This window comes from Pagrus major, chromosome 19, assembly GCF_040436345.1.
Source record: "Pagrus major chromosome 19, Pma_NU_1.0".
NCBI lineage: Eukaryota > Metazoa > Chordata > Actinopteri > Spariformes > Sparidae > Pagrus > Pagrus major.
The window spans coordinates 15,597,805-15,625,554 of NC_133233.1; the positions used below are offsets into that span (position 1 = coordinate 15,597,805).

At 42.6% G+C, this 27,750-nt stretch overlaps 2 protein-coding genes across 2 annotated transcripts in view; both read left to right on the plus strand.

Moving 5' to 3' along the window:
* rttn (rotatin) overlaps positions 1-15,073 on the plus strand; it is a 37,347-nt gene extending 22,274 nt beyond the window's left edge. The window contains exons 29-49 of the mRNA XM_073488759.1: positions 81-209; positions 310-420; positions 898-1,056; positions 1,347-1,424; positions 2,188-2,380; positions 2,475-2,572; positions 2,665-2,752; positions 3,094-3,295; positions 4,107-4,197; positions 4,562-4,712; positions 4,969-5,106; positions 6,630-6,832; positions 7,296-7,401; positions 7,687-7,784; positions 7,985-8,062; positions 8,477-8,603; positions 11,614-11,807; positions 12,220-12,493; positions 14,344-14,447; positions 14,715-14,784; positions 14,911-15,073. Of these exons, the coding sequence (XP_073344860.1) occupies positions 81-209; positions 310-420; positions 898-1,056; positions 1,347-1,424; positions 2,188-2,380; positions 2,475-2,572; positions 2,665-2,752; positions 3,094-3,295; positions 4,107-4,197; positions 4,562-4,712; positions 4,969-5,106; positions 6,630-6,832; positions 7,296-7,401; positions 7,687-7,784; positions 7,985-8,062; positions 8,477-8,603; positions 11,614-11,807; positions 12,220-12,493; positions 14,344-14,447; positions 14,715-14,784; positions 14,911-14,990 (2,772 nt within the window). The 3' untranslated portion in view covers positions 14,991-15,073. The remainder of the gene's footprint in view (positions 1-80; positions 210-309; positions 421-897; positions 1,057-1,346; positions 1,425-2,187; positions 2,381-2,474; positions 2,573-2,664; positions 2,753-3,093; positions 3,296-4,106; positions 4,198-4,561; positions 4,713-4,968; positions 5,107-6,629; positions 6,833-7,295; positions 7,402-7,686; positions 7,785-7,984; positions 8,063-8,476; positions 8,604-11,613; positions 11,808-12,219; positions 12,494-14,343; positions 14,448-14,714; positions 14,785-14,910) is intronic.
* A 4,372-nt stretch (positions 15,074-19,445) lies between these two features.
* Positions 19,446-23,677, plus strand: cd226 (CD226 molecule). Its single transcript, XM_073488760.1, has 5 exons — positions 19,446-19,758; positions 19,936-20,316; positions 20,764-20,866; positions 21,560-21,614; positions 22,524-23,677. Exons 1-5 carry the CDS (start codon positions 19,482-19,484, stop codon positions 22,650-22,652), a joined length of 945 nt encoding a protein of 314 aa, XP_073344861.1. The 5' UTR covers positions 19,446-19,481; the 3' UTR covers positions 22,653-23,677.
* The last annotated feature ends 4,073 nt before the right edge of the window (positions 23,678-27,750 follow it).

Sequence of the window (27,750 nt, forward strand, 5' to 3'; positions counted from 1 at the left end):
TCTTTGCAGGATGAGAAACTCTGAATTGGAAACGCTGCAGTGCTCTTTAATTCCAAATATAATCTGTGTCCTCTACACAGGTGATCTCCTCATTTTATGTCGAGTGGGGAGGCAACTCTTTGTCTTTCATGGGGAAAGGTGTGACCAAGAATGCTGTCATCTCTCTGCTTCACCTGTCCCATGAGATGATGGCAGAGAACAAGGACGAGGCAAGTGTCAACTGTGTTTATACCGCTGTGAGGATGCTGTGGTGAAATATTTTGGAATGCAACCAAAAGCATGTTTTTCTTCCCATTTTGTCTGCATCAGGACTTCATTTCCCAGTGGTCTTTGGGGAATGAGGCAGCTGCAGAGGAGGCTAGTGCCTCTCAGCTTGGTTTAGCTTGGCTCATCCCACTTTGGGTCGACAGAGATCAAGAGGTACGGCTGCTGAACTCATAATAAGTTAAACATACATTCCAACATATTTAAACTATATAGTGTATGACACTCCAGGCTTCAATGTTTAGCTGTTTACTGTTCATTCTTCAGCTTACACTTTATAAACTCCTGTCATAAAGTGAAGTTTCTGGAAGCTTGACTTTTGGGACAAAATGAAACCCGTAAGAGTTGCGCAACAACTCACAGACAAAAAGAAGCACATGACAGCCAGTCACACCAAATTCTGTCTGTCTCCAAAAATAAACTCCCATACATATCAGTCTATGAGTCTCCCTTGACAAGGTACACTGTTTTCACTATCATCCATGTAAATGCTACTCAGCACAGCCAAATTCCCTTTAAGTACATTGTAAACATCAGCAGCATCACAGTTTTTGGAGATTCCATAGTCTGTGGATATTTAAACACCTGCCACACATTCTTTTTCCCAAATCTGTGTCTCCCCTCTCATGTCAGGTGAGGTGTGCCAGTTTGGGCTTAGGCGCAGCTCTGTCCTCGGTGCCCAGTGGGTGCCAGGCTCTGTGCGCCAGCTGTCAGAACATCAGCGGCGGGCTGTGGGGCACGTTGCTCAACATCCTCCTGGATCAGCAGGAAAGCAGCATGGTCCGCAGAGAGGTACGATGTTCGAACTGCAACTCTGCTCTACTGTCTGCACCACCCAGAAATGTTCTTTCTGTGTTGCTACACTGGAAATAAATGACATCCTCTGAGGAGTCCTGTGTCAAAATATATGTTGTCTTGTGCTGAAATTGTAAGCGAAAGGCGTGTTTTGCTTTTATTTCATGTATTGTCAGGAAATGTGGCTGGACTTCAATGTATTACCAGCCAGAGACAGGCAGATGGCACTGTTGCTGATGCAGTCTAACTTGACCCGGCACGTCTCCTTTTTTGGTTTGTGTGTCCAGGCTGCATTTATCCTGCAGAACTTACTGGTGATGCCCATGCCTGCCAACGCAGAGGAGGCCAAGGACTCCCACTGGCAGGTCAGCAGCTCTGCCAGCCAGTTAAAATGCTTTTATACACCATGAACTGTTTTCTCTCTCTCTCTCTCTCTGTCTCTCTCCCTCTCTTTTAGTTTCTCTTTGTTTCTATCCCCTCTCCCTTCCTCTCTCACATCCCTCAGCTCTCTCCTCTCCCCTCTCGTTCAGCCCTGCAGGGTTCAGGCCATGGGTGTAGCTAGAATTCAAGCTCTACTGGGGCGCACGCCTCCAGCACTCACATCCAAAAAATAATTAAGTTTACGTCTCTGTCAAAACACCAACAGCATCTTAATTTGGGTTGTCATGACTCGTGAAGGAAGCTGTATGTCAGAGGTGAAAAAGATAAATATAATTTATTCTTATCTTTTAAAAGCATGGCCTGCTGCTTGTTAAATCTGATCTAGTTGTAATTGCCAGAAAAACAGCTTATCAGCCTGTCAAAAATGTTAAAATAAAACGGATAAACAGGCATGTCATGAACTAGTCTTGTTGGACCATATATTGTCACAGAAATAATTGCTTTTAACATTATTATTGTCATTTGAAAACCACCACCACTGATATAATAACACCCTTTCAAAGAAAACTTTTGATTATTAAGAAAGTTAATTAAATAAACCACATAACCAATTGATTGACTCTTGTCAATATCAATATTCAGTGCCACGGGGGAAAATTGCCACAACATTGAGGGAATAGAATTTCAGATTTTTATGAAAAGATAAATATAATAAGGCTTCCCCTAATTATCTCTCTCTTCTTCCAGCACCCATGTGTCCACGATGAGGTGTCTGGTGTGTCTTTGGTGGGTCTCCCGGCACTCCAGGCTCTGCTCTACCACTGTCAGTACTTCCAGCATGTGGCTCTCTCTGCCTCCAGCTGTTACCAAGGCAGGTACACGTTCCACCTGCAACCTCGTGCTGACGCCATCAGCGCACCTCAGGAGAGCAATTCACTGGGTAGGTTTCATTTTCGTGTGAGTCTGAAGTGATTGGATTCTAGCAGTGTTTTTCCAGTCTAAGTTTATGTTATTAAGTGTATGTGCTTGGCTAGATTCTGAGAACTCTCTGTGGTTTTGGAGGAGCGACCCGCCGGCACCCACCATCAACTCCAGCAGACCTTCCAGCTCCCTCTCCACGTCCAGCACTGTGGTCAGCAATGCTCTTGCACCCTCAGACATGCACACACGAACAAGTTGGAAATAAACTGCTTCATTATCACATCTTCATTTTGTCCATTACAGATAAGAGGTTCAGGATTACACACCCCGAAGGGTCCCTCCCCAGTGAACATCACAGAAGATACCCCTGCCAGCAGACTGACGGCTCAAGGTACTGCAGAGAGAAATAGAGTGTCTGTGTGTGCACACGTGCATTCAGAGTAATAGCAACACTTCTTCATACCATGTAAACCTTCACATTATTTTCCTTCAGAACCTCATTGTGGTAAATGATGGTTATAAACTAAAACCATTCCCCACATTTGTGTATTTATATTTCTATCTTGCATACACAGTTTAATAAGTACAACATTGTTCTCTGGTATTTTACCTCAGTCTGATGTTTTTGATCACGCAGTCGCAGCATTTCTAGTCTCAGACAGACGTGATTCAAACAGTGCGTGAACCATTGGGGAGGTGTCTCTATTAGCTGTCTATTGATGTGTCTCGCAGGCCAGAGCGACACAGACACCAGCGACTCAGTTGCCTCCCAAGACTCCCAACAGGGCGAGCCCTCGGCAGCAGAACCCGTTGTCATGGTAACCCCCGACCTCATGACAGCCCACTGCGGCCTGCTGACCAACCTGCTGGCCATCCTGCCAGATTTCACCCTCACCGCCCTCCGCCACAACCAGCTCCTCCAAGGACTGGCCGGGTAAGAGGTCACATGCTGTGTGATCACATTAGGGCTGGGCAAAGATATTATATCGTTATCGTGATATGAGACTATATGTCTTCTTAGATTTTGGATATCGTTAAATCGTGATATAGCATGAATGGTGTTTTTTCCTGGTTTTGAAGGCTGCAGAGATTTAAAAATATGGAGATATATATCGTATATGGAGATATAGCCTAAAAAAATTGCGGTATAATTTTTAGGCCATATCGCCCAAGATCACACCCTCCAACTCAAATGTGTTACTTATGAATAAAACTAAGAATGAGAGAGAAAGGTTTGTTGCAGCCTTTAAAACCAGGAAAAGACAACACTAATGCCACATCACAACACAACAGTATCATAAATCTAAGACGATATATATAGTCTCATACCACAATAACAATATAATTTTGATATATTGCCCAGCTACAGTACATACAGTAGACGGTGTTAACAGCATAAATTCCTTGATTTTTATATTAAGTCCAGTGCTAAAATGTTTTGTTTGTAGTTGAGTAAAGGAATAGTTGAATGATGGAGAAGTCATTCTTCATTTTGACTGATTTATTGCTTTAGGTGTCAGTAGAAGTATCAGACATTTTCTGGTTGCAGGGAGGTTTTGCTGTGTAAATAAAAGTCATAAAATCAACATATTTTTTCATATTTTATCATGATTAAAGATTATCTAAATAAATATGCTTATTTTTTATTCAGTAAGGAATTAATGTTAATTGTAGCCCTAATCCCCTCTAGCTTGTTTCTTGCAAAAACACACATTTCCCATCATCTTTCTTTTCTTCCTCCTCAGTCTGGTGAATATCGGGCCCATCGAGAAATGTCTGACTGAGCTGAAAACACCCAACGTCCTACCAGGAGAGAGGGAGGACATCAAGGGCCAGGTGAGGAACACTGTGATCGACAGTTCTGAAGAGTTTTTCAACTTTTTGCTGGTTATTATGACTTACCACACACACAAAAAAAAACGTGGGTTGGTGGAGCACAGTGCCAGCTTCAGTGCAGCGCTAGGTTGTCTGAGGGCTCCTCCAGATTTTCAATGTGGGTGGAATACTCAACAAGCTTCAACTCAAAGCACACCATTGTTTTTGCAGCTTGGCAAATTAGCTTTTAAAAAAAATAATAACTTGATATACATCCGTTTCCGTCTTTTCTCTAACCTTACCTGCTCAATAACCTTGTGTGATCTGTTTTCATGTATGTGTGGTTGATCTGTCTTCCTGTGTGCATGTGCGTGCATGGCTCTAGTTTGTCGTCCTACTTCAGTTCCTGTCCAGCTTCTCCAAACTGCTGCAGTCCTGTGTCACAGTGAGCCAGGAGCTGATTGGCCAGATGGACTTCCTGAAACAGCTGTTGACTACTCTGGTGGTGGTGCTCACACTGGATACCAAAGGATTAGGTCTGAACCTTATGTTAAATTCAAGTGGAAGTAATCTTTTTTTTTGCATATAAAGTTGGTTATAATTGTCCAAAGAAAATTTCTAAATGTTTTCCATATTCCATATATACTATCACGTATGTCAACCAACAACAACGCTCCAAATGCAAGTCCTGTTCCTACATCTATCCCGCAGTGTGTGCTACAGTGTGATCTGTGTGTGGCTTTGTGGCTGTCTTGTGTCATAAAATTTGTGACTCACTCTTTCCCTCTTCAGATGCAGGTACCCGGGACGCGGTTTGTGTGTGCTGGGCAGACGTGTTTATGCTCCTGGCTACTCTGGTGAGGAGGGACAGCTCAGCGGCGTACCCATCTGTCTCTGCTGCGCTGGGGAGACGCTGGCGGACATTTGCAGGTACACAGATACTCTGTTCTGTGTGTGTGTGTGTGTGTGTGTGTGTGTGTGTGTGTCAAAGTGAGTAAAAGTGATTATTAATTGTTAGTGAATTAATTGTTCTGTTTGAGGCTGCGGAATACCTTCTATAATCATCTATTATGGATCTTTTCTCACAATTTATAATACATAATTGCCTTTTTTGGAAACATTTAGTGTTCCATTTCAGATGGTCCCCTGAAGTCCTTGAAACATGATGAAATTTGGCTGTAAAATCATTTTTTTTCTTAATCACAAAGACAGATCATCGTGACTAGAGTAATGCAGGTTGCAGTAACTCACTAAATTGGCTCTAAAAGCGATGTAGAATTTGTGATTGGTGTCATAATGGCACCAAATTCACGCAGATTAGCAGGTCCAACAATGCAAGAGTTGATCCATTTTTGCTAAAACCTCCTTTTCTTCTCTAGCATTGTTGAAACTACATAATTCACTTGCAACGTGGCACTAAAATATGTACAGAGCTTTCACAGAGTCTGAAAAGTGAAGCCAATGCTGAAGTGTCTTAAACCTGCATTCTTTCTAATGGTCAGCAGGGGATCCACTGCTTTCAAAACGAAGTCCGATTTCATGATAGCTCATGAGAAAATGACCTGAATTCTCACTTGATTTTTTTTTTACCTCAATAAGCAGTTTTCTAATGATTTTATAGTCTCAGTAGCTAGTTTCAAGTCTTCTTCAGTGCAGTTCATGTTCATTTTGTAAATAAAAGTCCCATTTAGAGTAAAATAGACAAAAAACAGAGTATGCTTTAGGGTGCTACCACAGTATGTCGTTGGGTTCTCATTCAGATCCAATCATAATATTCTCCCCAGCTCCACCCTCTTTTCCAAATATGGTCACTTTTGTATCCACAAAATCAAGATGGCGACGTCCACAAAGCTATGGGTGATGACACGGTGGGTTTACACTTACGCAGCAGAATGATTTAAACAATTGCAGGCCGCACAGAATGCTTCTGACGCTGCCGTCGGCCTGCGGGCCTCACTTTGAGAACCCCCGCACTAACTAACCAGGATAAGTAGTTTAGGTTTTAATAGTGCAGCTTTAATTCTGGTTCAAAAAAAGAAATTCTATCATATTAACATGTTCATTGTATCATTACTGAGTGCATTATGCTCCCTGAACAGATGCTAGGATAGGATAATTGCATCCTGTCCTTACACTACCTCTACTCCTCCCACTCATCTTCCTTTGTGATTAATGGCACAGCAGGGAAATCTGATGAGTCCAGTAAAAGATGAATGCTGAGCGTTTGTGTGTGTATTTATGTATGTGTGTGTATGTTTATGGTATCTAGGTGTCTGCATATACATTTAAATGATAAGTATGTCCTCCACTGGTGCATACTTCCTCAGTCACGGACAAATATCTTGCTGTCAAGGATTTGCCTTTTTGTCTCGCCATGAATCAGAGCGTATTGCTGCATCATTCGTTAAAAGAAAGCTGCTCCAACTCTTCTTATTTTCCCTCTATGTCTGCAGGAACATTATCAGTGTGCGTGAATGAGAAGTTTGCAGACCCTCATCTTCACACCGTGGCTCTGCAGTTTCTCCGTACAGTTTTCACAGAGGAGACGAAGAGTCAGGGTGTAGAGGTCACCACCTCGCACTCTGCACATGCTTCTGCTTTGTCTGACATTGTGAACGGTCCCTCAGCCAGCCAGCTGTGTGAACTGTTACTGCAGGTACGTGGAGGTTGTAGTCAGTATAGATCAAGGGTGCCCAAACTTTTTCCTTTGGAGGGCCAAAACTGGAACTTAACGGCAGGGTCTGGGCCAAAAGCAAACATCTATTGTAGCATTTTTGCGATGCAAAATGGTAACAGAATCCCAGCTGAGTTAAAGTGCCACTCTGCCTGCCGATTGTGAAAATGAAAAATTAGTTAGGGAACCTATATTTCAATGTGAATATGTAAGAATTGGTCACGTATTGAATTCTTACTCAAACCAATTGGGGGGCATTTCACCAGAGAACAGTAGCTACCTTTAGCTAGTTAGCCCAGGTAGCAGTGGAGCTTGTGGTATAGACTGTGAGCTTGGAGCCCCAGGGAAATGTCGGTGCTTACACTGCTAGCACGTCTGTTACGATACACGTCTGTTATCATACAAGTCTTTTATAATGTGTTTCCATTGTGATTTCTGATGCCAGAGTTTTGAGACGAGGACCCTTCAGGACCCTTTAAAGAAGCTGACAGCCAGAGCTCTGATGACACTGCTAGCCTGCAGCCCCACAGCTCAAAACCATGCAGCTAAAGGTAATTCCCCAAACCTCAGGCTGGAGTCAGAGTCAGTCACCTTTTAGGTACTCTTTGAAATTAAAAAAAAAATCACCAGCTTGTTGTCTGGTGGTTCCCCATCAGACACATAGAACAACTTATACACATTAACCTAAAAATTTAAAACCTCATTCTTGACTGGAAAGGTCAACAGAAGTTCCTGTTCAATTTGTGACACATTTATGGTGAATATCTTTTTATAACTCATCATCAAATGTGAAGTTAACAATTTGATGTCCCATTCTGAACTCTGTTTATTTCCAGCTGGTCTGATTGACAGCTGTGTAGAGCAACTGAAGCAAACTCACTCCCAGCTCCACCTGGAGTCGGTCCGACCCGGCAAGGCTTCTCACCGCAAAAAGGTGAGCAGAGACTGGCTGGAAATTTCCAGTCTTGGCGTTTCTGTGCCACTTGTGTTTTTTCCATTGAATAAAATAACAGTCTGAATCCAGTGTGAACGAGTTTTTGGATAAATATTATGAACATCAGTGCAGTATGGGGGAGTTTTCAACTTGAACATTTCAACATTTTGGTCTTTGTTTTTGTCTTTCTATATTACCAGGAAGAAGGCTATTTAAAGGAAGTCAAGCTGAATGTGGAGATCCTGCGGAGTGCTCTTTACCGCAACGATGAATGCAAAGTGAGCCTCTGCGACTGCCTTTTAATTCCCCACTGCTAATTGGTTTTTAATGGAACCTCGGTGTACCAATGCTGTGCCTGTAAATGAGATTCAGCTAAATGCGTACGGTCCTGCTAACATCTCAGCAAGTTTAGCTTCTTAAACACTGTAATGGCATAACTTATAGAGTATATTAGCTGGTTTTCATTTTCTAAGTGGCCTTTCTGTCACTGGTGGTTACCTTGGACTAAATGTGCAGGGAGGCTGTGCTGCAGTGTTTACTCTCCTCCCTGTGCCTCTCCTGCGCATTTAGGGAAAAAAAACTGAAGCATTTTGTGTTGATTGCTGCCATCTGTGTTGGTGCTATTGTATAAACCATGTACATGCCTATATGTGGGCCTTTTCTTATGCAAGTGCATTTGTGTGTATGTGTAGGTGGTGGCCACAGATGCTCGCCTAACACAGTCACTCTATGCTCTCTGGCCTTGGCTCCTATTGGACGACCCCACCATGGAGGCGGCGCTGGAGCTTCTGTGCGTCTATACGGCCAACTGCACCACAGGTCTGTTTGTGTGTCCGCGCCTGTCTGTGTGTCTTATGTGTTTGTGCAGGCACTGTGCCTGGCCCGTGCCTGCCCATCGCCCTTGTCTGCGGTTAGCAATCTGACTGAGTCACACACACTTCGCACTGAGGAGCCCATTGTCTTCTCCAGTGACCACTGAACAACATTGTGTATCACTGTATAAGAGCAACGCCTGCTCGCCTGCCAGCCACAATGGGCACAGTGTCAGGATGCAGGGATCAGGCTGCATGGCTGTCTCACTGTATGTATGGCAACTGGTTTCAGACCAGGAGGAGACGATGTGGGGAAGGACAGAGCATCTCTCTGTGTTAGTATTCCGTCATGCAAATGTACGAATCGTGTATGTGGGAATCAGAACAGCAGAAGCTTTTTAAGTAGTGGAAAGGAAAGATTCATGGGGAGGAAACAGTGGGGAAATTTTACTTTGATAAATGGCTCGTGGTTCCTTTGATGTGTGTGTGTGTGTGTGTGTGTGTGTGTGTGTGTGTGTGTGTGTGTGTATGCACGTGTAGTTGTGCAATAGAAATCAGTTTCATCAGTGAAGGAAAGAAAGTTTCATGTGCAACACTTATGAGCGTTTCTGTCTTTGTGTGTGTGTCTCTGTTTGATTGGCACCTGTTCCTCAGTGGGTGCGTGTGCTCTGATCTAAACTCACTCGCTTTAGACCCCTCATATGCTCAAGCTGTGAAGCACCAGAAATCAGTGAAGTCGGGCACAGTATTTCCCTAAAGGTTAACCGAACAGCAGGTTGTGTTCAGGCTGCATGCAGCCAGGCTTAGTATTACACCATCCACCCTCAGGCTACCATTTTGTCTCCTGAGACTGCTACATTTCTCCTGAATGTTTCATCTCCAGTCTTCCTCCTTCATCCAAGGCTTTGTTTGCACTGCTAGTTCAAGTCAGATTGTTGTATTCATCTGTGCCACACAGATTTCCACAGATATTTTTGTAGCAGCCCCTGAAACTTGCTTCTGCAGACAGACAGACGGTAAAAAAAAAGATTTTTCCCCCCACATTTCTATGGAACGATCAATCCTATATGGGAAAAAAAATATTGAGATTAGTAGCAGCAGTGGGAACGCCTGACTCACATCAGTGAAGGAGATCCATTATAAAGCAGAGCTCCCTTGTCAATTCTGTGATAGAGCAGCTTTCTTGACAGGTATTGAGATCACCTCAGGCTAACATCAGCATACGCCTGTTGCTGTATGTTACCATCCCTGGATTAGTATAACCAACAAGCTGTCATGTTCTCCGATAAGTAACATCAATCACTGTCAGACCATGTCTTGTCAGTGCTTTCTGTCTTAAGCTCGTTAATTTCTGTATTTTGTATGTAATCTGCAGCTGCAGCAATTAGTCATGTCAGTTATGCTGATGTGACTGTGGCGCAAAAAGGGAGAGGTTTTTTCTGAGTTACTTGTATGTTATCTATTTGTGTTTACATTTCTGAAAGGCCTTGTAGTAGAATAAATTGTAGCCATAGCCTGAGGCTAAATCATTTTCCTCCCTCACAGAGTCAGAAGATGGTGCTTTTCATCATCAGTCAGAGAGCTTTCATGGTGAATGAAGATTAAAAGCCAGTTAAAAAGATTTTTAGAAAAAACTTTCAGCGATGTCTTGAATTCTACATGTGAGACCTACTTATTCAGAACTCTGTATTCATTATGAACACTGTTGTAAGATGACAAATGTCTTCATTCAGTGTCTTCACAGGTTGTGCATGCAGCCGTGCACAGATGTTTTGGTATAGTGTGCAGACAGCCGTGAAGTCAGACGTGTCAGTCTTTATTTTTGCCGCTACTGGTTGCCGCCGGCGGACAGCTAGCTGGCTTAAAGATAAACAGAAAAAAGCAACCAGTGCCAAGAAGAAGAAGAGCATTTTGCTGACTGTTACTGTGTTTGTATTGGGCTTTTCCAAGTGATAAAAGTGGCTACCATAGCTGCTAGCAGTACGCTAAACTACAGTCCAATACAGAGCTTTTATAAGAACGTGGGCACAGGGAGCATTTAAAATGTGGGTGGGACGTCGAGGTTTTTGGAGTTCCCCGCAAGAAAAACAGAGCAGATGTAATTTCCTGTATTGGTGGGTCGCGGGTTGAGAAAATTTCATCCAGACACATATTTGAAGATATTAAAAAGCCAGAAGTAGAGAAATGTATTTAATAACTAATTTATAATAGCTTTGTGGCACAGACCCTTGATATGGACTGTTTTGTGGCTAAAAATCTATGTTCTAACATCTCAAATAGCAGATAACTTCAAATCTACCGCATAGAACCAAAAAACAATATTTTTTGCCATCTTACTTTCCTCTATCCTGCCATGTTTCCCTTCTTTCTACCTCATATTATACTATCTTTGGTCAAGGCCTTTTGTGGTGACAGTGTTTGACCCACCTTAACTCAGCTGCCTGGCATTCAGGGATCAATGACTAGTTGAGTGAGTGACGCACTCGTGTGTGTCTGTGTGTATGCAATGTGTCGATCTGCCTGGGTGCAAGGTAGCAGTGAAAACGTGGAAGGGAAATTCCTTGATTTGGGAATTTTCCCAATAAGAAAGCGGAATGGATTAGTACATTAGCATATTAGTTTTTCAGGGAGAAACATTTGCCTGATGCAAACATTAAAATGGTATATTATTAGGTAGGAAGTCAATACTAGCTGCTCCCACAATATGGAAGCATGTCAATCAGCGCTACCCTTGATTGGCTGCCTCAGGGACAGGGAGCAAGCTCGTGGGCTCTCCATCAGGCATTGATTATTGCTCTTACCATTAAAGACACAGGGTTAAGGCTGGAAAATAATGTTTAAAATAGACCTTCAGCCTTGATTTAATTACCGTACTCCTGTACACAAGTCACAGTGTATGTCGTGTGTAGATGCTTAATTGATCGCACACAGCTGCAATATTTGTGAAGCCTGTCTTGACTATTTGATCAGATCAGGTTAATCTGAACCTGTGGTTGTTTTGTTTTTTCCCCTTTCAGCATGTAGTTCTCTTTGTGGCGGAGGCCTTGCTGTTGCACCAGGATCGAAATGCGCCGTTAGCAACTCCCTGATGCACTCTATCATGAAGCTGGCCTCAGGGGTTGCCCCTGACAACAGCCCTATCCAGAAGCTCGCCTTCTCTCTCTTGGCTAACCTCGCCATGTCCCGCGAGTGCAGAGGCCTCCTGCAAAAGGTACAAACCTGGTACACAATGTACATGTGGACAACAAACACTTGAAGACATTAATATGCGACTTAGCGATGATTTGTTTAATCAAAATTAGATATGAAGAATTTTATCTTGAATCGTGTTTTCCCTGAATAAGAATATTTTAAAATAAACCTATCCAGAGGAGCCAGTTCAATACTTTTCTTGAGTTCATTTTAACTGGCTGTGAAAAACAAATTTACAAGTTAAATAAATAAACTTTGTAAGATATGCAGTGTTACAGTTTAAAAAAGAAATTCATAGCACTGGCTATAAATGACATGCTTCTCTCACACTTAACACTTACACCACGCTGCTAAACTGGGGAGCAGCTCTTAATGATCTCTTCACGACTGTAAAAGTTTTGGATTAAAACTCTCGTCTGCTTCCTTCTCAGAATAATTTCCTGCAAGCCTTCCCGTCAGTGCCGATGCCCAAAGCGGGTGGCGTTAAGGCCATGTCTGCAGGTAGCGGCGGTGGGAGTCTTCTGGGCCTGTGGCTGAGGCTGCTGGTCAATCTGTCGTTCGCGGAGGACGGCCAGCAGAGTATCCTTAGGGTGGCCGGGGCTCTGGAGCTGCTGGCAGACTTGGCACAGCACCGGCGCCACGCTCTGCTCACCCTCCACAACCTCTGCTTCTGCCCTGCCAACAAGCCGCACGTCATTGCCAACGGTATGAAAGGAAAAACGGGAGCAGTTAAAGGTGCACTGTGTAACTTTGTGTTGGTTATATAGTCCTATATTCTTGAACTGTGGGACTATGATCTTCTTGTTCTCACCCCACCATAACTCAAAATGCAAGCTTGTTTTGCTCCAATGTTTATCAACAAAAATGTAAGAATATGGCTTTAAAATACATCTAAAACTCATGTTAGCTCTTGCAAACTGCTATTCCTTTTACCAAGAGCTCGATCTGTTTATAGGCCTGTAAAAAACTGCATTTAAAAGAACGGCTGTTTGGGTGTCTTTTTTCAAAAATCACCTAAATATGAAATAGTTTATAGATATATAAAGCGTTTGATATTAAAGGAATAGTTCCAACATTTTGTGAAATGCATTTGCTTTCTTGCTGTCCGTTATAAAAGAAGAATATGGAGCTGGGGCCAGGAGGTCATTGGTTAGCTTAGCATAAAGACTGGAAGCAGGGAGAGAGGCAGGCTCGCTGTTTCTGCTTGCATCTAGTCTCTATGCTAAGCTAACAGGTCACCTTCATTCTTCAGCTGCACACTTAACGCCCAGATGTGAGAGTGGTATCACTCTTCCTATTTAACAACTCTGTGCGCCAGTAAATAAGAGTATTTTCTAAAATGTTGAACTGTTCCTTTAACTTAAAGTGTTGCCAGTACTGTCTGACCAGCAGAAAATCCTTCCATATTAGACTGTAGCCTTTTCTTGCTTACAAACTCAGACAAGCCGACTGTACTCTGTCTGTGTCTGCTGAGCATGAAACAGCAGAGGTAGGCGAGTAAAAATAAAGTGGTTGGTGAAGGCAGTCATCTGGGAAGCTGAGAGTCCCAGATATGTTCTGTCAGGAGCTCTAAACTTGAGACAAACAAGGAGTGAGTATTGGACTAAAATTCATCAGATGGCCAAAAAAAAAGAAAATGCAATGGGATGCCCATGTTGTTCTGCATCTGCTAAAGATAATGTGCAAATTCTTGCTAACACAATAAAAACTATTCATGATAGAGAGGCTGCGTACTGCTTAAAGGTACAATATGTAGGAATTGGTCACCTGTAGAATTCATTCTCGGGGCAGCAAATCACAAGAGTAACTCCTGTAGCTGCCGTTAGCCGTGCATCTAGTGGTCCAGACTGGGTGCAACACAATACATTTGCCTCATAATGTCATAACTGTTATTTCTTCACATTCTGTTGAAAGGTCAACAATTTTTTTTTAACATATTTCACCTTTAAGTTTAGTATCTACTAAGCTTCAGAGAAAGTTAAATTTAAAATGTAAGAAGGTAGGAAAATACAGCAGGTGTACAGAGAGTGCTAGCTCTGAGTCGCATAGATGATGAAAGCAGAGGAAGTCTCAGACGACCCCTCACCCACCCGAGCGAGCTGTAGGTGGGAGAGTGGTGGGCCCAGGTGGGTGAAACCTGTCTTGTGACATTACTCTTGTTTCCTGTGGAAAGATCAAGCTTCCTGTGCGTTTTGCATACAGTGCGATCTCAATGAGCGATCATGGGAAATGTGATTGCATTGCCACTGTCTCAGGTCTGCAAGAATAGGTGAAAATGCAAAACAGATGTTGTTGTTGAGGTATGAGGAAATGACCCAGATATTTACAGTGTGGTAAAACATTGGCAAACCTGTTTTTCCGGATTTGGTTCATCGGTTATTTGCACCAGAAACTATCAGTGTCTTGTGTTATTCAGAGTTTTTTTCTTTGCTTATATATTATCTGTGTTTCGATAACTAGAATCCTTCTTGTCATTTTGAATTTAAAAAAATAACTGATTGCTTTTTTACAGTTTCCGAACACCTCTGATGTTTATCTGCATATCTTTCTTCCAGGCAATGCCATGAAGGTGCTGCTATGCTGTCTGGACAGTAAAGACACGGAGAGCCGGTGTATGGGAGCCTCTGCGCTTTGGGCGTTGCTCCATAACAACCAAAGGGTACAAACACGCACGCATGCATCCACGCATTAAAACTTTATTTCAGCGACAGTAAATTTACCGGCTAGTATTTGAGTTCACTGGTGATAAATGTCAAATTAAATCGCAGGGTGTCTTCACTCTGTCTCGTATAAGTCTGTTTGAAAGCTTCATTGTCCTCTCACACACAGAGGAGATGATCAGCCTTTTTATCTCCTAAATGAATTGAAAAAAAAAGAAAACCCTCCTGGTTTCTTCCTAATCTGTCTTTCTCATTTCCCCTCAAAGGCCAAGACTACTTTGAAGTGTCCCTCTGTTCGATTGAAAATTGAGGAGGCACATACCATCTCTAAGAAGGGTATGCATTTATTCACTTTGATGACGAGCGTGCGTCGGCACCTGTCACGGCGCCGAACATCTGATCATTAGGATTTTCATGTCCCGTTGTTTACAATTGTGCTTTTTCTTTTCATATAAACCACAGATGCAGAGAAGAAACAGGAGCCTACGAGTGCCTACCTGTTGAAGTGCCTAGAAAACCTCTCCCAGCTGCTAAAAAACTGATTGTATTTATTTTATTTGTTTGTTTTGTATCATGTTTTATACTTGAAGTTATTTTGATATTAAAGTGCCAAGTGGCAATTTTAGCTCGGTCTTGTATTGTCTGATTTTACCCAAACTAAAACCAATTCTAATCATACTTTCCCTTTCTTTTTGTTTCTTTTTTAAACAATGTAATTGCTCAGGGGGTGAACACCTGTGGCTTTAAACACCGCAATTGTGGTTAGGTTGTGAGAAACTGCTATTCCACCCTATACCACTGTGGGTTACTTGGTGATAACCAACACAACTTGCTCACAGATACTGAAAACCAAGTGTTTATGGGAAACAAGATTTGTCAATTGTATGCCAGAAATACCAGATTTGCATGCTTTTCTGGCTGTTCTGACACACAATCCTCAGCTCATTGAAGCTGCCTTCCCAAGCACATACTTTTTCTTTTTACTTTAATTTTCATGCAGTGGACTGTGACAGATGTATGAGCCAGAGGGTCGAAGTTTATGAGGAGGTAGAATGTCGCAATTGTATGCATATGGCATGCAACGGTACGTGCTAAAAGTAAAAAGAAAAAGTGCAACTGCTAACAAGTCTAGAGTCATGCTAGCAGCTATGTGAGGCTTTAATTAAAGTGGCATCAGACAACTTCCCCCCCACTAGCATTTCCAAGTTTTATTATTGTTGGCGTCACTGTTGCAAAGACAACTGGAGCGTTTACGTTTTCCTCAGAGTTGCAAATAACACCTCAGGACAAAAACGTGAGTTTATTCAATCATTTTGTCTATAATAGAGATAGATAGCCAGTTAATCTTCCTTTTCCTGGGTGAGCGAGTGCCCCGTGCCCCTGAGCTACCTAAATCATATGGCTAACATCAGCATACTAACATGCTCAACAAAAGCTAGGATGTTGATACATAGCAGGTGTAATGTTATCAATGTTCAGCATCCTAGTTTAGCCAGAAGCTATCGTGCTAACGTGCTCATTAAAACTGGTGGACTCAAAGGGTGAGAGGGTGGTTTGGTGCCGAAAAAACGCTGCGAATGTGCCCTCTTGGATGCCACTGTGGTCGATAAAACATGATAAAGTACCCTCTAAGGTGCCCTTCCAGTGCCTTTTTTGCAGGTTGTGTTGGGTTTTTTATATTTTAAAGAATCAGTATTAACATGCTATGTGTTATTAATCAGTATTTGCTTACTGTGAACGAATAAGAGAAGTGTGATTAAATTATTAAATGAACTGTCCTAGAGATCAAGCTGATCTGTATGCAATAACAGGATGTCTATTTGCTCCATTTGACAATTAATAACACCCACACATAGGGGTTATCCACAGGTCACAAAAACATGTTTTGTGAAGATAAAACAGAAGTAGATATAGGAACCAATCCCTAAAATTGATAACTCTACGACAGTACAGGGAGGAATTTATCCCTAAATAGGTAATTTCCTAAGCACACTTAAAGGTCATGACAAATATGAGGAAGTGCAGCAGACACATGTAGAAAACATGATAGAGTAGGGTCTTCCTCCTCCTCAGGGCGATGTCTCCTGTGACTGGTGGATTCGTGTGCCGAGAGGCTGGGACTAAGCCTGTGCACCAACGAAGGGAGAGCTAAGTTTAAACCATGGCACCTCCCCATCAGTTTTGACCAATCAGATAGATGCATAATTTTCTATATTATTCTGTGTAATGCTAAGATCAGGTATTCTCTTTTGGGACGTTGGCTGCAGCACCTGTTGACAGACAGCTGTCTTCAGACTGCGGTTTTCTGAACAGAAGAGATCCATGTACATGCCTTTTGATTCTCCAATGCTTAAATATATAATTGAACTAAGAAGACACTGATTCTCTGGATTCTCTTGAAGCAAATAAACGAATGCGCCGACAGTTGGTACCCCACCACACACAGCTGGTGCCCTTTAGATTTTTTCCGCCCTTGCCCCTCAAATATCCTGAGTCCACCACTGCTGACTAATGGAGGTCACAATGGATAAACAGGAATTTTGAACCAATAATAGTTTCAAAGCAACATTTGGGGACCAGGAAGGTCAGTAACAAATTTAATGGGAATCTATAGTTGAGATATTTTAATTAAAAAATATCTCTGGCGCTAGAGAGAGAGTCAGGTGATCACCAAAGTCAGTAGGATTCATCCCCTGGGTACCATAAATATCTACAACATATCTCCATGGAAACCATCCAAAAGTTAGTTATTTATCTAAAGCTCTAACTGAAGTTTAAAAATGCTTGTATGAGAGATTAAAACCATTTATGACAGCTGAGGGGCAGCGTCGGTACAATTTGGAAAACTTCAGTATGGCTCCCACCATGCAGCATCATGCCATAAGCTTGTCTCCCATTCCCAGCCCTGGTGATAAAGTGCCCCTCTGTGTGGAATGAGCTAACAGTGGGCTACCATGAAGTGTGGCCCCAGTAGCTCAAGTGCGTCTGTAGCCAGAGAGCTAGCAGGAAGTGCAGCTCGGGTGCCTCTCCACTCGTCTCATCAATGCAGCTTTCATTCTCCCTCAGTGGGGCAAGATGGAAGCTGTACAAAAGGACCACTGGTACTTCGTGGTACTCATCTTTCTTCCTTTTCTTAAAGGTATGGACTTGAGACTTATTTCTAAAGTTTTTAGAAGAGTTATTTGTCATGAATGGAAGTGTGTCAAATAACAATACTTATATAGACTGTTCACAGTTGAATTCTCTGTTGTCTGTATGCATTTTTGCTCTAGCTTCATCAGTTTATGATCTTAAACTCATTTCTCAGTTTCTTCACTTTTGGTAAAAATGGTAGAAGAGCTTGTTTTTGTTAGTTTTGCGAGACATTATTATTCTAAACCTGCCAGAGCTCTCCCGGAGGCATCAGCGGACTCGAAATCAGTTGTCATTCAGCTCGGATAAAAGGCTTTGAAAACTTGGAAGCTTGATCACCAACTATTGTCAGTTGTGTTTTTGTGTACTGGCTCAAATTAGCCTAATTACCATTACCCGAGGGATGGCCTCAAAGCTGTGAATAGCTGAGGTAATCTTCAAGTGGAGAAGATTAAGGGGGGGAAAACATTGCCTTTTTTGCCTCTTCGCATAGGTGTACATATAATATCTTAGACGTTTATGATTCTTTTTTTTTTTTGTCATTTCTTTTTTTATTACGACGGCAGCATATTATATACAAGACATGCAATGACAAATACTTTGTCGCAACTACATTTTTTATAATTTCTCCCTTCTTCCCCATCTGCTCCATCCAACAATGCTTGATCAGGTTTTTCCACACTGAGATAGTATTTAGTCTTGCCTTGTTGATTCGTGCGGAGGATAGTTCACATTTCCAGTGTTGTGCTACCATCTTCTTAGCTGCAGTCAAGCCGGCAAGCCAAATCTTCCTAGAGTTTCTACCAATATCCAGGTCAGCGTCATCATTTAGCACATGTACAAAGGGGTCCATTGGTAGTTTGGCTTCAGTCAGTATTTGCAGATTCCCAACGACGTTCCCCCAAAATACCAAAATACCAGGACACTCCCACACAACATGCACAAAAGAGCTTCCATGAGGGCAGAATGAGCAAAATGGGTCCTGTGTCAGTTTTCATTTGGTGTCTAATTCTTGGTGTAATTTATGCTCGATGGTTTGGGTTTTTTGACGCATTAGAAACATTTCTCCAAATTACATTCCAATTTCCATTGATTTAAACACCTGGAGAGTATGAGTAAAGATTGGGCCTGGAGCCTGAAAATCATTGTCCGCGGTCGGGAGGTGTTGTTAGAATATATCCGATGTGCTCTATCAGTCTCCAGCGGTGTGTCATGTAGATTCTTGAGAGAGGGAATCCATCTAGGATGCATCTCTGGAGCAAGCCTCTATGATCATCGCCTTCAGTGCCAGTCGATAAGTTGACTGGCCGCACATTGTTCCTCCTCGACCTGTCCTCAAGTTCATGTATCTTCCTTCGTAGGATATTCACCTCTGTGATCCATGAATTTGTGTCTTTCTCGGTCTTGCGCAGGCTGGTTTTGATAGTATCTATTTTGTTGAACACCGTGTTGAACTTTCTGGCGTGGTTTTCAGCTTGTTCTTTAAGTGACCGCAAGATCTTTCCATCCTCTGCCATATGTTTTTCTATCGGGTCAACTCTTTAAGCTTGTTAGCTACCGTTTCTTGCAAGTTTTCCATCTCCGCGGCCATAACTTGCTTAATTAGCATAGCCATGTCCTCGTTAGCAGCGTCGGTAGCTTGGTGCCGTCGGCCCAAATCTTGTCTCTTGGTCGTGTATTCCTATAGAGCTGAATTCCTAGTGGCCATCCTGCCTCGTGCCTCACCGGAAGTCAGAAGTTTATGATTCTATTAATGATCCACTCTAATCCTACAAACAACTGGTTATTTTTGTGTCTAACTTAGGTTTGTTTGATTTGTTTGGCAAAATTCTGATTAAAAAAATGCACTTTATCCAGTTGCTGTCCAGAAAGATGCTGTCACGGTCCGCCTGGAGGAAGGAATGGTTCTGGACTGTTTGTGCCCCTGGAACGGCAACCTCAGCATGGTGTCCTGGACCAAAATACCAGACAAGGATCCGGTAGCTGTTTTCCATCCAGAGTACGGAGTGGCCTTTTCGCACCATTACCGGGAGAGGATAGAGTTCCTCAGGACCTCGCCTATGGATGGGAGTATTTCCATGAGGAACGTCACTCACCAGGATATCGGGCTCTACCACTGCTCTGTTCAGACCTTCCCTCAAGGCCCCTGGACGAGAAACATTCAAGTGGAAGATCTGGGTAAAAGATACGAGTGGGAAAGTTTGAGCTATTAGATTGCTGCGCCCCCGCTGAATGACTAAGAAAAGTATCGATGTTAGAAAGTGAAACTCATGAGATTTACATTACCAGCCTTTAATTTCCACCACGCATTCAGATTTCTTTCTTCCTCTGACGAGACGTTTCCTGTGTTTGCAGATGAGCCCCCGGAAGAAGACAACGGCACAGAGCCCCCCACCCCAGAGCCGATCCAGCCGGACACAGAGCTGGTAGCGGAGGAGGACAACAACTTCACCATCAGCTGTAACCACGAGCACAACGGCACCGTGTACCAGGTCATTTTGGAGAAGATGCCGCACGGCCACCCCTGGGGCATCATCGGAGTGTGCAAGAAGGTGGAAGGGGGCCTGGTGGCGGAGGACTACAGCGACAGGGGCAGGGTCAGCTGCACGGACAGCCTGGACGTCAGTCTGCACCTGACAGGCGTGGTGCGGGAAGATGGCGGCTTCTACCGCTGCACCTTCAGCACGGACGCAGGGGCGCGGACCACCACGGTGCTGTTCACCGTGCCCCCTCCAGGTACACAGACACACAGCACGCAGTAGGGAACATACACATGTATACAGTGTCTATGACAAGGTGATAAAGTGTCTCTCCTTCTAAAAATGATTTATGAATGTACACATGTCTGAGAGGTACAGTGATTGATGAAAACTAATGAATACAATAAAACAATGCTGTATCCGTTATTCTCAAACAATTCAGCAGACATCTGCTGAAAACAACCACATCCTGCAGCAGCTCTCTGCTTGCTGTTAGGAGGCTGTGTGTGTAGGTGTGTGCGTGCTTTGATGGGATGTTTCACGTGTGAGTCAGGAACTAACAGTCACTCTGAAACAAGCGGTCACTCACCACTAACACAAGTAAAACCGCACCGGTGTGCTGTTTAGCTGAAATGAAAACCATTTTCTTTCCAGCTGTTTCCGTTTATTTTTAAAAAAATATTTTCCCTCATTTTGTATTCAGGCGGATTCAGCCTGTCCATGTACATGATGTATATTTACACCGGGGCCGGAGCTGCCGGGCTTATTCTGCTCGTAGTCATCATCGTACTGGTAGTGATTCACAGGTAAGATCCCACAGTGTTTTCACTCAACAAACAAAAGTCTAAAACTAATCCTGATTGAGAATTATGGGTCTCTCTGTTTATTGACACAAAATGCTCAAATCTTTGAGCACTTTAATATCAACAAAAGCCTGCAGTCACTTGAGTGGCTCTGCTGGTGTTCACCATCTTAATTTAGCATGTTAGCATGGGCACCAGGACACTCCATGAGGTAAATGTTGAGATATTTCAATGGATAAGGGAAAAAGTTGACCTGCCGGTGGCTCTAGATCAAAAGTGAGGACGTTATTAGTGTCATTAGGATGTCTGTACCAAATGTGATGGCAAGCTGTCCAATAGTTAGATAGTTACGGATGTTTCACTCAAAAAAGACAAAGGTTTTAACCTCACGGTGGTGCTAGAGCGGTGGTCTTTTTAGCCTGTGAGCCCTTTAAAGGAAACATTATCTACATGCTTGTGTGTCACTGTAATCCACCCAACAGTTGTTGAGACATTTCAGTCTGGACCAAAGTGGTGTATTGACCAACAGGCACATAGCGGTGGCTAAAAAAGTGACTCTTTTCTTCGATTATTGGCGCTTCCAGAAGAAATTTACAAATAAGAAATGATCTGAAAAGTACAAGGTCGTCCACGGATTTAAAAAAAAACTTACATTTCTTTTGTTGTTTTGTTTCTTTTGTCCAATAATCACCACAGGAAGAAGACCAAGAGAGAGGAGTACAGAGTCAAACTGCACCCATCTCAGAGACAGGTGAGCCTCACATCATTCATCATATCCACTCTTGTCTTTACACTTGACACTTTTACGGCACTCCCTTACCTTCTCTTCAGACAGGCACTTCATTATAAACCCGTTACACTTTACTCTTAATCTTGTTTGGTACAGCTCATCTCTCACCATGTACCCTGATACTTTGTATGTATACTTGCTGACTTCACTAATGCTGCTTCACAAGGACTGACAGTGTCACGGCTTTTGGATCATGTGCGAGAGCAGCTTGTCAAAATGTCCACAAATTGGCTGAAAATACATTTTATCTCATCGGTTTTAAAGGAGACCTATTATGTTTTTTCATATTCTTTCCGCTTTCCTTTAGTGTTTTATAAAAGGTCAAAGTCTGCACCGACAGACGCTCCTTTTTCCCACAGAAGACGCTGCTCCTGAAACGCCTCGTCAACAGTCTCGCTTTAAATTCTGTGACTTAACGCCTAACGCGGCTAGTTTGGCACCCAAGCATTAATTTAGCACAGCTGCTCTGTTGTTGTTAGCTGTGCTGGCTCAGGCATGTGCGAGCTGACCAATCAGAGCAGTCTGGATATTCAGGAGGGGGGGGGGCCTTAAAGAGACAGGAGCTAAAACAGAGCATTTGAAATAAAGTTATGAACCTGAAAATGAGCATAATACGTCTCCTTTAACAGTTTTACTTAATATAACTTTATTGAATACAATATAACACCCTCTTTGCTGTAATATCAGCTGTGTGATGTAAAAATGTAATTTTATATCATCATAAAAAAGCCCATTTCATATTCAGCCTGTTCAGAGGGACATTTGAATACTTTTTGCCGAGCTGCTCCTCGCTATCAGTCATGCCATTATCGTCTGTCACCTCCCTGTCTAACACCTCATTTACTAACAAAATCTGCCACACATTCACAGCCAAACTTCTACGAGAACCTCTTCATGTATCCCAGGAAGAAGTCCAGGCCGATCAGAAACTGCCCGGTCTATGCCAACCTGCAGAGCGTGCGGTCACAGAAACCCCAGCGTCAGCTTCGTCGTAAATGAGCAGACATAAATAAGATGTGATTCATGTGGATTTCTATCTGTCACAGCCGTCTGCTTGCCCTCAGCTTTTCTCCGATTAGTGTACATGCGAGCAAAAATGAACGATGATTATTTATTCGAGCGGGGATCACACTGACACCCATTAATATTCATACTGTGTTTGGAAAAGAGTTGACAGGCTGGTGCTCGTGTAAAGTCTCGGGAAGCTGTTCCGAGTCAAGCACCGCTCCTGCTAATTAAATGTAGTATGTTCTTCGTAATTACTGTTGAGGAAATATTTGTTTTGGGCAAAACAATATTTGACAGTAACCGTCATGCACGAAGAGCAGACAAAGGCCTGTATAATCGCTCTTTTCACTCCCCTAACCCCCGAGTAAAACGATTGACAAAAGCCTGTGTAATTGCTCTCCTTTTACTTTCATCCCTCCTGGTTTCCATTCAAAGCTCGACAATGGTGTCTAATCATCTAACGGAAAAGAAAAGCAGCCAGTCAGAACTGTACCATCACTTGAGACTGTTGCTCCCCCCCAGCGGGCTCTCTATCTAGGATGGCTTCGTTCTAGTTACAGCACGCTCTTATTATGAAAGCTAAACTCTAATTAACTAATCCTGTGCTTTAGCTCCTCATACTTCGTCTGTCTACTGTTTATTGATGGATGTTTGATTTTTTTTTTTCTCCACTTGTCATTTTTTTCCCTTTAATGTCCAAGCTTGCCTACGTGCTTTTTGTAAAACAATATTTAAGGTTTGTGTGTTTGTTTATGTGTAATCTGATTCATTTCTCCATAGAAATGGAGGCAGTGGCAGAGGCCGTAACGGATATGCAGCAGGCTATCCTGCTGAGAAACGAGACAAATGTGGACGAGCTAGAAATGTGGAACGTTAAAAGGGACAATATATAGTTTGGAAGTTTTCATTCTCTCGTCTCGCTGTTGCCGGCGAAACAGTAGAAGCTGCGACTTGTACGTTTGACTGTGATGCTGTGTGGGTGACCAGCGATACTGAAACTGATGTGTGTGACTGCAAATGTGGTATAAATAAAAAATGTGTCATAACCACTACCTCGTTGATTTCCTGTGATGTGGGAGTGTGATGACGGGGAAAGAGAAAGCATCACCGGCCAAAAACCTTTTCTAGGAAACGGATCATTTGCTGTGAAATTTTAAAAAACGTGTATCATCGAGTGCGTGATTTAATTTTTAAGGGAGAACTTTGACAGTCGGTCAAAGTTCTCCCTATACTATTGAAGCTATTGCTAGCTTGCTAAGCTTAACGCGAAGGCTGGAAACAGAGTAACTGTCTGAAGGTTACACCACTGTGGCTCACCTATTAATACTTCTTGTTTGTTTCATCTGCACAAAAACCAAAGTGTGAAAATGACTATTTGTGGTTTTATAGGGGTTATTTTGGCTAACGGCAGTCACTTCCTGGAATCATCTCGACACCGTGAGGTAGTCACGCTACAATTAGTCCGGCCCATGACTCCCCATAACACTGACATGTTTTTTTGCACGTAATTTTCAAGGTGTTGGTCGGTGGGTTTTGTTACCTTTGGAAGGAGCGAGGCTCACAGCTTTCTCCCCGATTCAGACTTTGTGCTCAAGCTAAGCTAAGTTGCGACTGGTCTGGCTTCACACCCTTTAAGCCAAGTCTAATTACTGGGCAGCCATCTTGGCAATGCCCGTGGACTAACAGTGAATGGGGAGAGCCATAATTAACTGTCAATGGTCACGAGACATAGAAACTGTCTCTACTGTCGTGTCTTCTTCTGTAACTCCTGGCAAAAAGTGATCCAGCGTATTTCCCCAAAATGTGGAACAACTCCTTTAACCGAACATTAACCTTCTTACCTCGCATTCAGCGTTCCTGTCGGCAGCAAAACGATGCTGGTACATGATAGAACATTCAATTTATTACTTTTTTTTATCATCAAAAACATTACATATGTACATTTAGTGAAAACTGTAGTCCTACACTCAATGTATTCAAAGTGCTATCAACACATAATCTGACAGTAACGGAACACAAAACATGGCGGATACAAACACGGTCAGAGTTAACAACGGAAGAGATCATGACGACACGTCGTACCTAAAACAAGTGAGCTGCTACGGTAAACAACAGAAACTGCAAATGATAAACACGGTCAACTAGAACATCCTCCGGTCTTCTCAGTACGGCTGTAACGGTCCAGATGTGGTGGATCTATTATACATATATGTATCGAACACACTTGAGCTGAGACTCAAGACGACTACGGCAGAAATGTGGCCAGATGTCAACGACTGTCTACTGTCGCTATGACCTCTGTGTGCAGGCGCGTTGGTAGATAGGCGTTTGATGCTCAAATTAATATAAAATGTGAGTTCTTTAAATACAAAATAAAGTGACTGACATAACTTCAACACAAAATCAGTGCTTGTACTTGATTTCTGAACAAAACAGGTGCTTTGCTGCCTTAAACTGATTGTCCTGTATATAAGAAAATCGTGTCTTTTCCTCAACGTGTAACAAAAAGAGGACCAAAGAGATGATAAGTGTCTGCTAACACCCGCCTACCAACAGGTAACACATGTTATTCTCAGCTGGCTCTGGTTCAGTTCGGGTCATGAGTATTTTTAATGTGACACGGGCCTTTCACAGCTGTGTCTGCAGTATTTAAGAGAAAACGTAAGACTTCTTCTATATTTTTTACAGAGGTACAGAGCTAAATTCTATCCACAACGGTAAACTCAAAGCCCGAAGACGACGCTCTGGTGAGGTCTCACACTCTGCGGTCTGTGTCGGAAGGCACTTCTTACTCGAGGAGGACGTTATCGCCACAGCTGTCGTGTACTGAGTGACACGTTTCAAAAAACTCACATGCTACAGAAAAGATTTACTAAAGTAGTTTTCTGGTGATCGCGAATGGCCTCTAACATGAGTTCTCTATCGTTCATACGGTCGCTAAAGAATGGAAAACAAGACAGCGTTGGTGACTGACACGGAAAATAAGGTCGTTTTCAGGCTACTGGGTCAGAAAGTATGTGTTTTTAACTGTCGTGGTTCTGTTGGATATACGCCTTTTTGTTTAGATAAGAATATTGATACCATTCATGTCCGTATGATATAAATATATATGTACTGTATATATATATATATATATATATACTTTTTTTTTTGACAGAGCTAAGCTAGCTGTTTACCCTGTTTCCAGGATTAGCGCTAAGCTCACTGCTGGCAGTAGGGTCATATTTTTGCACAGACATGAGACTGGTATCAATCTTCTCTCTAACTCTTGGCAAGAAAGCAAATAAATGGATTTCCCAAATTGTCTCTTTCTGGTTCATACTGTTGCTAATAAACAGAAAACAAGGCTTGGAAACTGGCAGTAATAAGGTAGCTGTCAGGCTACTGGGTCAAATTATGTGTTTTCAATTGCAATACTTTCTTTTTGTTTTCTTTAGAGTTAAATGAGAAGATTGAGACCACTCTCGATGACGGTATGATAAATATGAAGCTACCACCAACAGCTGGTTAGCTTAATTAACTAGGCACAAACACTGGAAAAGGGGAAAACAAGCTAAGCTAGCCCAGCACCTAGAAAGCTCACTAATTAAACAAGATATATCTCATTTGTTTATTCTGTACAAAAACTGAAGTGTAAAAGCAACAAGTTGTGGTTTTACAGGCGCAGGTAGGCAGATTTAGTTAGTTTTGGACAGAGCCAAGTGGTATTAATCTTCTCATCTAAGGTATTATCTGTATGCTAAATACAAAGCTATACTACCAAAGGCTGGTTAGCTTAATTAGCTAAGCACAAACACTGGAAAAAGAGCACACTACTGTGGCCGGCTAAGCTAGCCCTGCTAATAAAATGTGCCTGCCAGCCCCTGTAAAGCGCTCTAATTAACAAGATATATCTAATTTGTTTATTCTGTATGAAAACTGAAGTGTAAAAGCAACAAGTTGTGGTTTTACAGGTGCAGGTAGGCTGATTTTGTTAGCTTTGGACAGAGCCATGCTAGCCTTTTACCCTGTTTCCAGGCTTTGTGCTCGGTGAACTGGCCAGAAACGAGAGCGGTATCAATCTTCTCATCTAACTGTCAGCAAAAAAGCAAATAATTGGACTTCCCGAAATATCTGTTGTTCATTCTGTTGCTAATAAGCTGAAAACTACACAGCATTGGCAACTGACAGTCAGGTAGCTGTCTATGAATTTTGCCTGTTTTGGTAAACAGATTTTCTCAGGGAGATACACTGAAGCTATTTCCCCCCCAAAATTTCAATACTGAAACGGACATAGCACTTTACTTCTGCCTCGCATAACTCGCACCATCGGGTCACCAACATCTCACCTCTTCCCTTTTGCTAATGAACCAGCTATCGTACACTGCGCAGTATATGAGCCTGGAGAAGAGATGGGCAGCTATTAGAAGCAAATTGCTCTGCTTTAGTGTAATGTAGGGTTGGCAGTCTAAAGTAGAGGCTGTGAGAAGGTTGCATTCTATCATTTCTGACACGGCAGTCCACTCCTATATCCTTGAAGCACATTTCTGAATGACTTTTTCCCTTTTTGCTGGGTGTAACCGATTAAGGGCTTTAGCTGATTCATCACTGCCATCAAAGTCAAGCGCTTTTTTGTGTAAGGCATTGATCAATTTCACATTTCTTGAGAAGGGGAGCAAAAGTAGAGTGAGCGCGGGAGGATTACGTGTCAAAGATGGTGGAGTTTCTCTGGAAATGGTTGCTGAGGCGGCACATTGTTGGAATGAGCCCGGTATGATTTCATCAATTTCAGAAGGAAATACTTTTTTTTCCACATTGTTTTACAGTGTAAGTACCTTTAACTTCTAGTACGGCGTAGTGCAGAGTTTCGAGGGGGCATAATGACAACTTAAAAACTACATTAAACAGGATTTTTGGTGCAATCTTTGCTGCTGTCACACAACACACACAAAAATCACCCTTTTGCAGGATCCTTTTCATGAACCACTCGCTCTACAGTTGACACTATTGTTCACCAGGAAATGATATATTACACATGTCCCTATACATATTTCTACATCCTTTCTACAGCGGAGGGTTAAGTGTCCAGTTGTCGGAGAGCAATTCTCTG